The sequence below is a fragment of the Henckelia pumila genome, chromosome 2 (genome assembly GCF_033568475.1).
Source record: "Henckelia pumila isolate YLH828 chromosome 2, ASM3356847v2, whole genome shotgun sequence".
In the NCBI taxonomy this organism is placed as follows: Eukaryota; Viridiplantae; Streptophyta; class Magnoliopsida; order Lamiales; family Gesneriaceae; genus Henckelia; species Henckelia pumila.
In genome coordinates, this window is record NC_133121.1 from 115706624 (window position 1) to 115721693 (window position 15070).

The window sequence follows — 15070 nt, forward strand, 5'->3', positions numbered from 1 at the left end:
TAATAGATGGAAGACGGGATGTTAAAAAACCATTAATCAAAACCAACGAACAAAGTTTTAGAGACCGATTTCTGTCAAAACCAACGAACAAAGGTTTAGGGGAAGAAAAATACCGATTTCAGAGGAATTATTCGACTGAATTGAAGGTTGCAAGCAAACACGTCTAAATTGTGGGTTTTTCGTTCATCTTCATCAGCAAGCTGCACAAATTTGACAGATGAAGAAGCCTTAGAAAACCAATAATCAAAATTAAAAACCTACAACAAAGATTTAGAGGACCGAAGAGTACCGATTTCAGTGGAAAACTTTGATTGAATGGAGCCGTAGTGAGCAGAAGCATGAGAATTGGGGAGATGAAGCGTACGCTCAAGAAACCTTCAATAACATCGTGGAAGAGAGAGAACGTGTGCGAAGCGTGATAGAAAAAAAAATAATGCCGTAAAAAAAATTAATAATAGCTAATGTGAATGAGGGGTAAAAGTGGTAGAAAATATGATGTCCTCATTGTGCAGTTAATATATATCTATCATCTTTTATAAAATAGTAAAGATAATTTCATGAAAAATAAAAATAATTTGCTTTATTTATATTTTAAAACAATTACTTTAAAAATTACAAGCTTATTTCGGAAAATATAAAATTCCTAAACAAGCAACGATATAATTAAATTGATGTTTTAATAAATATTTTATGAAATAAATTAGTTGTGGTGGATAAAATTATAAGAAATATTTTGATAAAAAAAAAATTTTAATGAGCTGTTGGATGGAAATGAATTAATGTTATATTTGAGGTAGAAATCTTATTATTTTGAAATTAGTGATGCATTTATTAAACCACATAAAATCAAACCAAATACATTGGATGACATATAGATTTCAAGATTCTGAAAAATGGGAAAGTGTTGAGCATTACATGTTCAAGAGTTGGAAAAAAAAAGTATTTAATTTTTAAGAAATGATAATTTTAAAGTTAAATGAGACTTTTCACATTAAATGTGTTTAATATGATATGCAGCACATGACAGATGACACAATGGATTGGAATTTGGAAGTTGCCCCCTTTCATTTATAATAATAATAATAATAATAATAATAATAATAATAATAAATAATTTAATATAGATTTTGGAGCTTCATCTGCCATCCATCTCACAGTTTGTTTCTTCTTCAAGCTTCATCCATCTCTATCATGCCTAGATTTAGGGCAAACAGGAATGGAAACAGATCTATGGTGATCTGGTGGTGGCTCTATTGATTTCATAATTCGGATAATTCTAATTTTGAATTCAAACAGATCCAAGGGTTTGGTTTGAGATTCAAACAGATTTTGGATTTTTTTTCTCATCCAAAATAAAAATGCCGGCGCATGGGGATTTGGACAGACAGATAGAGCAATTAATGGAGTGCAAGCCGCTATCGGAGGCGGAGGTCAAGGCTCTGTTCGATCAAGCGCGAGCCATCTTAATGGAGGAATGGAACGTGCAGCCGGTGAAATGTCCCGTCACTGTTTGTGGGGATATCCACGGCCAGTTTTATGATCTGATCGAGCTCTTTAGGATAGGAGGAAATGCCCCCGATACCAATTACCTCTTTATGGGAGATTACGTCGGTGAGTTAACTGAGGATTATAATGTTTTAGATCCATCGTTGTCCATGGATCATCCAGTTGCTTTACTTTATTTGTGAGATTAGAAAGTTGATTTCTTTAGCTTCGGATTGCTCTGCAGTCTGCACCAGAACCTCCTTTCCAGCTGCCTTTTATGTATTTTTAATTTTGGATTGGTGGAAAGAGTTTCATATCATGCCACTTTTCTTGTAATGCAGACCGTGGGTACTACTCAGTGGAGACTGTTACACTTTTAGTGGCTTTAAAGGTTCGTTACAGAGATAGAATTACAATTCTTAGAGGGAATCATGAAAGTCGGCAAATCACTCAAGTGTAAGACCCTTCTCTCTCTGCTGTGCATCACATGTTAAATTAATCAATGGTGTGCTGAAATTTTGGAATGTATCAGCTTCTTGAACACTGAAGAAATCTTTGATACAAGCAACTTTTACTTCGGCTGTGTTATGCATTCCAAAATTTTGAAATATAGTATGACATACTCGTTAGTCATGGACTCCTGATTGATTTATTAATTTACCACTTGTGCATGCCAGTTATGGGTTCTATGATGAATGCTTGAGGAAGTACGGCAATGCTAATGTGTGGAAGTATTTCACTGATCTTTTCGATTATCTACCCTTAACAGCACTTATTGAGAGTCAGGTGTGGATGATAAGTAGGCAATCCAGTTTTTTTGATTAGTCAAAGGATTTATTTTATCGTATCATGCCTTGTATTGCCCTTGTAGATATTCTGTTTGCATGGAGGTCTTTCACCATCTCTTGATACCTTAGACAATATCCGAGCTTTGGACCGTATACAGGAGGTATGAATTAATTTAGCATTTTAAATGTGTTTATTTTTTACATTTATTTCACCATCTGTCTACTTGTATCGTTTGGTTCTTTGGTTAAAAGTGAACTGTGAATGCGTCTTTTCTCAAAATTTTGGCTGTTCTTGCATTGTTAGTTATAAATTTATAGTGCTTAGCCATCAAACAATAGGCTTTCAATTAGGATAGAATGGCTTATTGTTTGGCATTGTATTTTATCAACTTTGTTATTGATGAACTTGTAGGTTCCACACGAAGGACCGATGTGTGATCTCTTGTGGTCTGATCCAGATGATCGATGTGGCTGGGGCATATCACCACGCGGGGCTGGTTACACTTTTGGACAGGATATAGCTGCTCAGTTCAACCATACCAATGGCCTCACACTAATTTCCAGAGCCCACCAGCTAGTCATGGAGGGGTTCAATTGGTGTCAGGTTAGTCATACAATCTAATCTAATCTAATCTAATCCAAACATACAAGTGTGCATCTCCCCTCAGTCCAAACGTCTTTTCGTTGCTGATATCGACTTGTATTAACTTATTGTTAGGATAAGAACGTGGTGACAGTTTTTAGTGCTCCAAATTATTGTTACCGTTGTGGGAACATGGCCGCTATACTCGAAATTGGGGAGAACATGGAGCAAAACTTCCTTCAGTTTGACCCAGCTCCACGGCAGATCGAACCAGATGCAACACGCAAGACTCCAGATTATTTCTTGTGAACCCATGACCTCTGCCAACTGTTTGTTGCTGTCATTCTTTTGTTTTTGAGTTTTGATCTTCTCCTGAACTATATGCTCGAGATTTTAGCCAGAGAACTGACGGAGGAGGGGGAGAGGTCTTTTTCCTTGTATATTTATTTTTTCCAGCAAATAGGAATGAAGATGACGAGGTGATATTACGTGTTCAGTAATTCACAAATTACAATGTTGTAGGATGCATTTTTCCGTTTTATCCAGGTGATTGGTACTCCAACAAAATTACATGGAACAGAAATGTCCTGTCCTGGAACTTGGCTTTTAAAAATTTTGAAATCGTCGAGAATGATTTCTTTTTAGGCTGGTTTTTGGAGTAAATTACACTTCTGATTGAATAATGCTATATCTTTTCTACCATCTGATATACAAGGGAGAGATAACATTCATAAAGAACTGCCCGCTGATTGTGATTAGGTAGTATTTGAAAAAGTTTCTAGGAAACACTTCACAGCTTTTTTTTTTTTTTTTTTGTGAAATTTTGTAAATAAAAAGCTGAAAAGTGTTTTCTAAAATCTGTCTCAAACACTATCTTAGTCTCGTAGATTGCATTTCATTCCACCAAGTTGAGCAGAATCACATTTATTTGACAAAGTACTTGTTGCTCTAAATGCTTCGATATCCAAAGTAACCAAATGGCAAGACAAGAAGCGCTTTTTTTTTTTTTTTTTAAGCACGGACAAGAGGATTTAAATCTTTAAAATTAGTAAATCACTCTAAAAGCATAGGGACCAAAGAAATCATGCCATGTCATGTCCTCGCCAGAAGCACAACCAAATGAAATCCCTGTATCTTGAACTTATGGCTTTTTTTAATCCTCTATTTACAGAAAAGAACAAAGAGTGGAGATCCATAATGTGTGAAAATCAAAGAATTGACGCCTATGGTGTAATTTGTCCTTTACAATGTTCATATATATCTATATAAGTCACAGAGAATGTGTCTCCCATGGCAGCAAACCACTCAAAGGATCAGCCATAGTGGCCACAACAAAGTCTCTAAGTCCTGTATCCCAAACCTCACAAAACTTCTTAGCCCAATCTGGCGGTTCAATAGCCTCTGTTCCTAATCCAGGTACTCTGTCTCTTGAACCTTCGTTCTGGTTTTGTTGCCAATCAGCAACATACGTAGCAACTCTTCTGTGAAACTTTGTTCTAAAAACTTCCCACACCTGATATTTGTAATGATTAATCACAACAGTGCTCTGAGGCAAATTCAGATACTTAAATCCCTTTTTAATGTGGAAATGATGCACCACATTGAGCAGAGTACTATGCAATGCATCTGGTCTAACTATTGATTTATGCCTTTCAGGGCTCTGGAGCCGGCAGGTGTAACCCACCATAACTCCTTTTGGGGACAGTGAATTCAAGCCTGATGGTCCAAAACTTCGGCAAGATGTTCTGATTTCTGCGATGGTCTTTGATGATGATGATATATTAGCTACTAAGGTGCGTAGCGAATTCTGAGTTGCATGACCTAATGTCCTGAATCTTCGTTGTCCAGGAGATGCATACGGTAAGTAAAAGTACTCGTCCACATCCATGAATGAAACCCAATGGCATTCATTCTTTGCTGTGAGAGCACAGTGAGAGAATCCTGCTTCTTGTGTCTTGATCCATGGCCATACATGTCTGGTTACATTATAATTCTCTTGGTCAAGTTCTCTAATAACTTCATCAGTTCTATCATCACTGCTGTTATCGTATATAAACCATCTTTCAACTCCAAGCCAAGCATGATACAGAATCCACTCACGGATGGCCGATGCCTGGTTCCACACCATTGTACACACACAAAGCCCGTATTTTCCTTCAATCCTTTTCTGTCTTACCGACTTAGATATGAAGATATTGGCCACAGATGGCATGAGTACACGCTCATGAGCTTCCCCATGCAGACGAGGAGTCACTCCAACAGTTACTTGGACTCCCTGAGCCTTGTCATGGTTGCTTTTCAGGCTCATAGGCAATGGACATCTTAAAACCTCCTGAGCAGCAGATAAAGCCTTAGTAGTGATAGTAAACATTCCATTTCTTTCCCATTTCCCTAATCTAAAATGGCAACTAAATTGACTCGAGTAAGATTCCCTATCTGGCCTCAAATTCAATCCTTTCACGAACACAACAGCAGAGTCCCCGTCCACTGTGGCCGCATACACCACATTTTCCCAAGAATTAAGAGTCTGATTTTTCACCCAGAGCTCATTTCTTTCCCCCAAAATTTCACTTTTACAACGCCACATCAAATTTACAACAGCTGAATAATCTACTGAAGGAAGAGGACACCTCACAACCAACCTGGACTCTTCGTATACATCTACAGACAGCACCTTTTGCTTAGTAAATACAACCTTATTCTTCCCACCAAAACTCCCTTTCCTATACCTATGCACATCATTTTTCCTACAATAAACACATTCTAATTCATCAGCAACATTCTTGGCTTTCAACCAATCTCTCTCTCCACCGCTCAACAGTAGCGAAATATGATCAGGGAACAAAACCCGGTTCTCTATTTCTAATGGGAACAATAAACTTCTAAAATCTTGGTCCGATGTAGCAGTACTTGTTGAACTAGAAGAAGACAGTAGTGATAAGCCTGAGACCACTAAAACCGGCCTAAAAGCAGAAGAATCTAAGGGAACCATATTGGATAAAAGATAAAGAAAGGTGAGAAAGTTTAAGCATAGTATAGAAGATCTCACAGACAAGAAGCAAACAGGAACATTGAACGATGTATAAGACTGCCGTTTTCTCTTGCGGCGTTGATCTGGAGAATCCATTTTCCGTTTGAAGGGTATTTTTGTTAAGACTTAAGAGGAATGATCTGTTAACAAGAATTTACGGCACATAATGAAGTGCCGACAATGATTTTGTTCTTTAATCCAACTTTTTAGTGTTTCATTCTTCTGCGGAATATAACTGTTAAATGTCGGGTCGGGGAGAAGAAATCAAGAAAAGGTAAAGTTTTCGGGCAGTGGGACCATTTGCTCAATTTGATTATATATAGTAATTTTTCCGAGAAAACGTATGTGATGTCTTTTTTATTTTATATAATTGTATGGAATGCCATATTTTTTTTTTAAACAGTATGAAAGTCTTAAAAAAAATTATGGAATGTCTTATTCTTGGTTTTGTACATGATGCCATGAGCAGCATGTTCTTTCATAATTGGTCCAAATTAATCGGTCTCATGTTTTAAAAAAAAAAATTTGTATCCAGAATCAAGGTCACCACGTAATCCATTCACCAAATTAAGTTTTTAATATATATTATACTTTCAAATTTATGAATTCCAAATATAATCAAATGCATTTTTTTACTAGAGATAACATCATATACTTTAAATCCATCATTTTAATATTTATATAATATTTCATGTTAATTATGAGTATAAAATCCACTCAATAATTGTCAATTGAAATCATTTTATTTTATATAACTAGTATAAAAGTACCGTATGAATTTAAAAATTTGATATATTATTTAATTGTTAACTATAAATAAAATCGAAATTCATTTATTTGAAATTCTTTTATCTAAATATAGCCTGAAAGGCTAAAAGACAAATATAACTCTTCGTCATATTAACGATATATCATAGACAGCTAAATAATTATAATAAAAACTAAACAATATGGCTGGAAAATTTTGACGTGGAATTAACAATAAATTATCGTTTGAAGGAATATCACATCATCATGCTAGGTATGAATTATGATCAATCACCAGATCATTAAATTTTAACCGATTTTCAAAATGTAATGCTAAATAATTGAATTAAGTTATCTTAAAACATTTCCGATTATAAAAATAAATGGTTATCTTCTCTATCACTTATGATATTATTATTTTTTTGAGAATCAACCACTTTAACATTAAACTAGAACAGAGTCCAAATGCACAGATTTGCTAATATCACTTGTGATTTACCACGGCCAACGTTATGTGATTTATTTAAGTTAAAAAAAAATGGGAATGGGAGAAGGGTGGGCATGGGCCATTATAATATAAAAATAGAAAAAGAAACAAGGGGAACATGGCTTTGAGCATCTTCACATGCTTAGGATCATATTCATGGTCCCCTTCCCATGATTTTAGATAACATAATGAACTCTTACCCACATGTATACCTGTAACTTACCGTAGATAGAATACTTGAAGCCAGCCATGTTATCCCACCAATTCACTTATCGGAGGCCTATCCATCACACTTGCTGCTTTCACTGCATTGCTTTGCAGCTGGCGGTCAATATCTGGCAACTTTGGCACCTGCTTTCCAGCAAAGTACCCACAAGATTCCAGACAAAAAAAGATTAGACTATCAGAGTTCGTTATCACTTGGATTGTACACTCACTTAAAACCACCAGTGCTTTTACGTAAGCCAAGAAGATCCAAACAAGTGAATTCTCAATGGTGGACTGAGAACGTGTACCTGAGCTAACAGGTCTATCGTTCGCCTTAAAAGCCGAGCTAAATCTCCTTCATCCATGGCACAGTCCAACATAATTTCTTTCCAAGTTAGTCCAGAAGCCCAAGCTTCAACCATGCCTGAAAATTGGCTATCCAAACAGCATGGGATCTGAAAATCATTGCCATGTAAAGTTCAATATAACTACAAAATAAAACACACATGCATTCCAGTAAAGACCGTGAAATTACCTTCACCCCATGCTTTTCCTGGAGTTGTAGTAGTGAACTCCTTTGTTCATCCAAAAGAGAGATCATATTCATGACAGTAGTCGAAGCTTCGTATATGTAGCTGATGAAACGAAATGAGAAATGATCAAGAATCATTCTCGGAGGTGTAACAGACAAATACCAAGTAGTTAGAATGACATAGGCATGTTGGATAAAACATCACTTTACCATTTATAAAAGAATCAAATACCATGTAACACTGCTCTACTCACAGAAGAAAGAGAGAAACTACACGCACCTGTTATTTTTCCATGGTCGAACTTTTATCCCTTCGGATACTAGACTTCCGCAGACAGCAGCAAGCTGTGCAGGTTTCAGGTCAAGAAGAATTTTATTCCTCAGAACCATTGCTAACCAGAGTTCGTTTTCTCCACGAATTGCGGCTGCAGTTTCACCCAGAGGAAATATAGCATGTGTGTTGACGTCCAATGCCCGGATTTCATGTATGATATTGCTTATCTGGAAGGCATCAGAAAAGGGAATAGCACCCATTTTCAGGTAATAAAATTGATGAAAATTTCTGTTAGTTTTTAGTGTATCCTTACTCACCTGCAGAAACTCTTTCCAACCAGATGGTTCAATTTGTTCTATGCGAGTAATCAACCGTCGTGACCTAGCCTTCAAGCGTCGTATCTTCTCTTCAGTAAACTTTGCTATATCTATGATCTTTTTGTAGTCTTTAAAGCCTTCCGTACGTGCTATCTTTTTCTTCAGCCGCGAAACTCTGTTTCTTTGGTCTTTATAGCGTTCTACCGCATTTTGGTATGTTTCAGTGAACCCTACAACCTTTTAACAACACAAAAGATGAAACATTTGACTTTATACAGCTTTAACTGAAACTGTGACAGAAACCTATGCATAACAAGTAATTTTAGTACCCCAAACCGGTTAATTTCACTGATGGATGGAGAAACTATTTCAACATATAGCGCAGACGGAAAAACTTCTTTGGCTGATAAAAATAAAATGCCCCGGAGAACATTGAAGGCAAGAGGGGGGAGTTGAATGGATAAGCTGAAACCGGGGTGTGGCCAAATGAAAGTTGAATAAAAAGTTGTTCCATATCATAGCATGCTGCTACATTTGAGGCCCAAAAAACTATGCTTCGTTAGGTGAATTTTGTAAGATACTGGATTACCTGATCCTCTTCAGAAAGACTACTCAAGACTGGTACATTCAAACTCCAAGACCAAGTCTCAAGAGAACCGTCCATGCTCCAAAGACCACCAAACTCAGATTCTGCAACCCTTTGCCACTGCATCTCTTCCTTATCAAGCAGAAGCATCATTATTTCACGCGCCAAAGCGTCGCCTTTAGCCAGGGCAACATTAGGAAATCCACTTCGATAGACTGCTTTGATCCACTTCTCCGTGAAAAGATACCAAGAATTATCTGAACTGAGAGCCACATGGTAAGAGGGTTCAATCTGATGTTCAGATTTGGTTTCATCTAAACAAAAATCTTTATTTAATGCAAAAGAGTCACGCTCAAGAACCTGCGAGGAGGGAGGCAACAGATTATCACGGAGATCTTTAAAGAATGTGAAAGGTCGGTAACACATTGAACTAGAATGTGCTAGAAATAGATGAATTCTTTTGTTCTAATCTTTTAAAGTCAAAATCAGATCTATCAACTCAATGTGAAGGCAACAGAAGCCACCACCAAGCAGAGACTAAGAGGTAACAGTAACACAAAAGAGGAATGATCAGTATAATGCAAAATATAGAAGATACAGACCAACTTGCTTCAGAGAGATGTTTCAATAATCACATGCAAAGGTTCCTGGGCTATGCGAGCACACAGATGAATGGCACTAAGTGATTTAGCAATGTGAGTAGCATTTTCCAAACTCAATTGCAATGGAGGAAGAAGAAGGGTACATAAAGTCAAGCTTACCATATTATTTACTTTTGAAGTGTTTAAAGAATCAACCTTCCCCAAGTACACAGCAGGGATTAGATGTTGAAGACCATCTGAATCCGTATGCTGCAGACACATAAAAGGTAAATGTTCACTTCCAAGTTCCTCAAGTAAAGGCTTCCAAGAAAAAATTCTCTCAAGTTCCATCCTTCTTCGTAATTCGGTCCTGAGGCGTTTTTCTTCCTAAGAAGGAAATAATTGTGATGAGTGCATAGAATAAGGAAAAAGTCAAAGATGATAACCTTAAACAGTCAGGAGCAACAAAAACTATATTCAAGAACTGTAAGAAATAGAAATACCCTTAATTCTTCCTGAAGATCCGCGATCTCCTTGTAAGCTGATGGTGACAGTAGTTTTCTACTTTTCTTATCGATGGCTTCATCCGTAATTTCTGAAGTCAGCATCTGTATCTCATTTTGTATTCTGGCAAGCTCCTCCTTTGAAGTAAGCATGACATTGCTTCCAACATAATTTCCAAAACTTTGCTCAACTAACTTCCTTGCTTCTTCCAATGTCCGCCCAGATTGCGAGGCATCCCCTTCGACAGATTCAGGCGATCTTCGTGTAACTTTAGCACCCTGCAGAATATTGATACATGAACTCCATAGCACCACAATAATTTGGTCAGCGTACACAAAGATTAAGAAGATACCGCAAGAAGATTGAGCACCATCCCATACGATGCTGTAAACTGTGACACAAGAGGTTCAAGTCCAGAAAAGAGAACTTTGCAACATTCTTCAGCCCCTTCATACGAAGTCTGGACAAGAACAGCATGACCCTTTTCATCAATGCCTCTACGGCCAGCACGTCCTGCCATTTGCAGTAGTTCATTCGAACTTAAAAGAGTGCGTCCACTTTCAGTCCTTTTGCTCAGAGTTGAAATAACTGCTGTCCTAGCAGGCATGTTAATTCCAGCAGCAAGCGTTTCCGTGGCAAAGACAACCTTCACAAGCCCCCGTTGAAACAACTCTTCAATGAAGGCTTTCCAGAGTGGAAGACAACCAGCATGATGTGCAGCAACACCTCTCAATAGACCTTTCACAGCTGATTCCCTCGTAGCATCAGGATATTGAAGACGGAACCTCTTCAAAGCCAGTTCTACTTCAGTCATCTCACATTCATCCAACAATTTGCACTCTTCAAGATACTGAACAGAGACATCGCATCCTTTTCTGCTAAAGATAAACCAAACTGCTGGAAGCATATCCCTTGCATTAAGATGCCACAATGTGTCTATAACCTGGGGGACCTATGATGACAAAATAAAAAATAAAAAATAAAATTATGTGACACAGATAAAGTGTTCATTAGCGATAAAAAAGGCTTAGTCAATACTTGTGAACGACGGATAGAATTCATGTCATTCTTAGAACTTGAAGGCAGATCATTCTCGTATCTTCTTGATTTCCTTCTTCTAGAACTTTCATTCTTGTATGAATTATCCCCTGATGAATCAAGCTGTATATTTTTGAGTGAAAGCATCCTGTTTCCGACCATAAAACAAAGAAAGCCATTGGTTCGACTGAATTTTGATTTGGAATGCAGCATAATTCCTTCAAAGTAATTATGAGGCACATAGTTTACTCAGAGTAAATATTCCAATTACACGACCATGAAACATCTTATTTCATTTAGAGAAAAAGAGAAGAAAAACCAGATGTTGCAAACCAACAGAAAAGTTTTGATGTAGTTCATCACATGGCAAGATTGCTACTCGAAAATTATTAATTCAACACAAAAGCATCAAAAAAGAGTGGAATCAAAGGACCACACATTTAAGTTAGGTTTGGACCCTGGAACATAAATGTATTAATTCCTGCTGCAGATTCAGAAATATCTAATCGACCAATGAATCAGACACTGACAGTCACTATGACAAGTAAGGTTCAAGACTTCAAAATTTCTGTTTTCAGCATTTTAATTCATTCAATGATGTGACACGCTTTGAAACTTTGATATTTTATAAGCATACTTCGGACAAAGATCATGTAATTACAAATGATACTCCCAAGCAGTTAAGAGAATAAGATTTGCTAGAACTTCCCAGCACTACCACAGAATACATTACATTGAATAGCTACTGAAAAAAAGGAGAGGAATTATTTAAGCCGGCTATAGCTCATAATAAACAGAGTGAGAGAGATGGTATATAATCACCTATTCATCCCTGTGCCTTTCTCATTAAGAAGCGGTAACATATCTGTCTTTGTCGAAAAATGCCAGGTCAATGGAACTGGACGTTTTGATGAGGTTACAAGCTCAGTTTTTCCATGTATCTAGGGACAGCAGCAACAAGTAAGATTGGAGGAAAGGAAGAAATAATAAAAGTACATAAATGTCCATTAATCCAGTATTCTCGTGCTCATAATTTATAACATAGTAGCTCCAACGCCTATGCTTTTTAATTGTCCAGTGACCCGTACACTCAACTCTTTGAACAATACAATTTTGATTTACGGATCAAAAAAGATGAATCATAAGTAGCTGCATCTTATCTCTAACACGCATCTCAATATGACACAAGGAACATCAGATGTTCACTGGTCACGAGAAAACTCGATTCTGCAAATTAAATCACGTCTTTCTGCAATCTGCACCACATACGAAATGCTGCTTTCAAGTTTTGACAGCGGTTCAACCGGAAATCGAAAGGTATGAAGTTGAATTTTTTAAAAATTAAAATTAGAAAGTTATAACAAACTCCCAGAGGAAACAGCATTTGTTGGTAATATAGCAAAGAAATGCAAAGTAGACCAGCAGCTGCGGTACCTGACCTATCCAACCAGCCAACTCATCTGGATTTGCCACTGTTGCTGACAGACAGATGAGTTGAACATCTTTAGGGCAATAAATAACCTATATGAAGATAGCACCAATTAACAACATATTGAATCAGTAATATTACAAACTTCTTCAGGAGAAACTACGCACAATCTCTTCCCAAACAGTACCCCGAGATATGTCACTCAAATAATGCACTTCATCCAAAACAATCACATCCACATTGGAGAGTGTACTTTCAGAGGAAGCCAATCCAACACTGTGTGAGAAAATTTATCAATTAAAACGACAAAAAAGAGAGACATAAATTCTCGGTTTTTGTTAAAACGAAAAAAAGTGAGAGGGAAAAGGACCTGGATCAAACACTTGAAATAACAATGAGATTTCTGCTATAAAGGTACTATGAAAACTAGTTAACAAAAGTGAGTGAAGGAACAAAATACTTTATAAATGAGAAGTTCGAGGTTACTCTATCAGCCAAAAAATCAATGGTGCCTGTCATGCCCTATTCTCCGTTGACATAATAATATGAAGAATATCTAAAAACAGAGCAAGTAAATAAGCAGTTGAACTCTCTAATGCACCTTTGATACAACATGTTGCGCAAAATCTCTGTAGTCATGATCAAAACCTGAGCATCTCTGTTAACTGCAGAATCCCCAGTAAGAAGGCCAACATCGTTATCACCGAATGTCTCACTGTAAAATCATATACCAATATTTGAACCCATTGATGTCCCAAAATTATTAGAGACAAGACAAGCAGAAGTGACAGATCTAGGAATTAGAGTAGGGTGGACTTGACCTTGATGTAACAAATGATATATTATTATCAAAAACTGAAATAGATTATATATACACACATATATATATATATAACAAACAAAATTCATTACAGTGTACTGTTTAATGAAGTTGTGCCATAGCAATAAGAAGGTGGGCGGGGTTTGGGTGTGGAGAGGATGGGGTTTAATAGGCTAAATAAAAAACTTACATAGTAATAACAAAAGAATTTAAAAATTGGGGTGGGATACAGCCCAATATTGGCCTAAGCTAGATCTGTCCTTGCTAGCAATCTCAACTTCACTCACCGAAACTCACGAAATTTCTGATTTGACAAAGCCTTGAGAGGAGTAGTATAAAACAGTCTCCTTCCTCGGGCTACAGTTGCGACCGCTGCAGACTCAGCAATCAAAGTTTTTCCACTACTAGTTGGTGCAGAAACTACAACTGAAGAACCTCTCAAGAATGCTTGAATTGCCACCCGCTACAAAAGCAGAGTACATGCCGTCAGACTTTGCATGCACACAATAGCAAAGACATGTCATGCGCTCAATGCACACTCCAAAGATTACCAATCATACTATTATGGAACTTTATATTAAATGAACTTTCATGAACTCATACTGGCAAAATTTGACTCATGTTGCGCTGGTATGGTTGAAAGGAACCAACCAATTCAAATTGGTAAGCTCAAAGATATTCTATCATATATGGTGAGATCCTCACCAAAACTAAACACTAGCAAATCAATAAATGAAACAGTTCAAATCTTCTTTGTAAACCATCAGTTACTTAAGTGATCTCCTAATTCTTAGTTACAACATTCATTAAGACATAAACAACGTACATCCACAGATCTCCATAACCACTGCAATTACACTAGGCAATTGCATCTTCCAGTTGACAGCTGAAAATCCAGCGAGAAAATGAAAATCATATATTCATGCGCGTTGCTTGTTGTGAAACAAACACAAACCCGGGCGTAAAATAATATAATAAAACCTGAAATTTATCAATTCTGAAGCTGTAAATGGAGGACAGCTCTTCGACATCAATGATCTCCTCACCGTACTCCCGTACTTCACTCCGAAGCCTCTCGACTCTCTGCCACTTGAACTGCTCAATCCTCGATTCCCTACCAAGAGTAGTCGTATTAGCATCATTATCCTCTGTAACGCCGTCGTGGTCATATTCGTCTTGTTCACCGTATTGGTCAAATTCTCCGGAAACAAGCTCGTACTCTTCGGCAGCCACGTCATCTTCGTCATCATCCACATCCGTTTCTGGTTCATTCTCTTCGTCGGAGAGCTGAGACGAGGATTCAGTTGGGAAAATTGACTTGGGAAATTTGTAGCGAATCCTGAACCTGAAGTTTTCCGCAGTACGAAAGGATAGTGGAAATTGGAAGTGGGGAGACGGTCTGAATAGAGGGAACGGAGAGCAGCTTTGTCGAGTGAAAGAAGACGGGTGCGAGACTGAAAATGCTGTCATGGCGGGAGAGAGAGAGAGAGAGAGAGAAAGAAATCCCTTGCCCCCCGTTTTATTTATTTATTTTTGCGCAACAAGATAATGATAAATTACACATTTAGTCTCTAAGTTATTATCGACTTTTCAATTTTGGCCCATATTTTCAGGTTTTTTTTTTTTTTTTTATATATATTTTCACTTTTCATTTAGAAAAA

The 15070-nt window shown here is 37.2% G+C and overlaps 3 protein-coding genes across 3 annotated transcripts; 1 reads left to right on the top strand and 2 right to left on the bottom strand.

Annotated features, from left to right (window-relative positions):
• Window positions 1–1119: 1119 nt before the first annotated feature.
• Window positions 1120–3730, top strand: LOC140880066 (serine/threonine-protein phosphatase PP2A-2 catalytic subunit-like). Its single transcript, XM_073284158.1, has 6 exons — window positions 1120–1611; window positions 1827–1941; window positions 2163–2271; window positions 2357–2434; window positions 2686–2877; window positions 2992–3730. Exons 1-6 carry the CDS (start codon window positions 1359–1361, stop codon window positions 3163–3165), a joined length of 921 nt encoding a protein of 306 aa, XP_073140259.1. The 5' UTR covers window positions 1120–1358; the 3' UTR covers window positions 3166–3730.
• Window positions 3731–3900: 170 nt separating this feature from the next.
• On the bottom strand, window positions 3901–6527 carry LOC140883086 (glycosyltransferase family 92 protein RCOM_0530710-like). Its single transcript, XM_073289396.1, has one exon. It carries the CDS (start codon window positions 5981–5983, stop codon window positions 4127–4129), a length of 1857 nt encoding a protein of 618 aa, XP_073145497.1. The 5' UTR covers window positions 5984–6527; the 3' UTR covers window positions 3901–4126.
• A 317-nt stretch (window positions 6528–6844) lies between these two features.
• On the bottom strand, window positions 6845–14907 carry LOC140879809 (DExH-box ATP-dependent RNA helicase DExH15 chloroplastic). Its single transcript, XM_073283722.1, has 16 exons — window positions 14391–14907; window positions 13697–13872; window positions 13191–13304; window positions 12757–12865; window positions 12595–12681; window positions 11983–12101; window positions 11161–11308; window positions 10475–11074; window positions 10122–10400; window positions 9799–10005; window positions 9041–9397; window positions 8452–8688; window positions 8141–8361; window positions 7864–7963; window positions 7637–7783; window positions 6845–7472 (listed from the first exon to the last, which is right to left on the bottom strand). Exons 1-16 carry the CDS (start codon window positions 14877–14879, stop codon window positions 7374–7376), a joined length of 3489 nt encoding a protein of 1162 aa, XP_073139823.1. The 5' UTR covers window positions 14880–14907; the 3' UTR covers window positions 6845–7373.
• Between the last annotated feature and the right edge of the window lie 163 nt (window positions 14908–15070).

Coding starts and splice junctions, on each gene's coding strand:
- LOC140880066 (XM_073284158.1), top strand. CDS start 1,359: ATGCCGGCGCATGGGGATTTGGACAGACAGATAGAGCAATTAATGGAG. Junction 1,942..2,162: donor AGTCGGCAAATCACTCAAGT/GTAAGACCCTTC, acceptor TGTGCATGCCAG/TTATGGGTTCTATGATGAAT. Junction 2,878..2,991: donor AGGGGTTCAATTGGTGTCAG/GTTAGTCATACA, acceptor ACTTATTGTTAG/GATAAGAACGTGGTGACAGT.
- LOC140883086 (XM_073289396.1), bottom strand. CDS start 5,983: ATGGATTCTCCAGATCAACGCCGCAAGAGAAAACGGCAGTCTTATACA.
- LOC140879809 (XM_073283722.1), bottom strand. CDS start 14,879: ATGACAGCATTTTCAGTCTCGCACCCGTCTTCTTTCACTCGACAAAGC. Junction 12,866..13,190: donor CGCAACATGTTGTATCAAAG/GTGCATTAGAGA, acceptor TTTCTCACACAG/TGTTGGATTGGCTTCCTCTG. Junction 8,689..9,040: donor GTCTTTCTGAAGAGGATCAG/GTAATCCAGTAT, acceptor TGTTGTTAAAAG/GTTGTAGGGTTCACTGAAAC.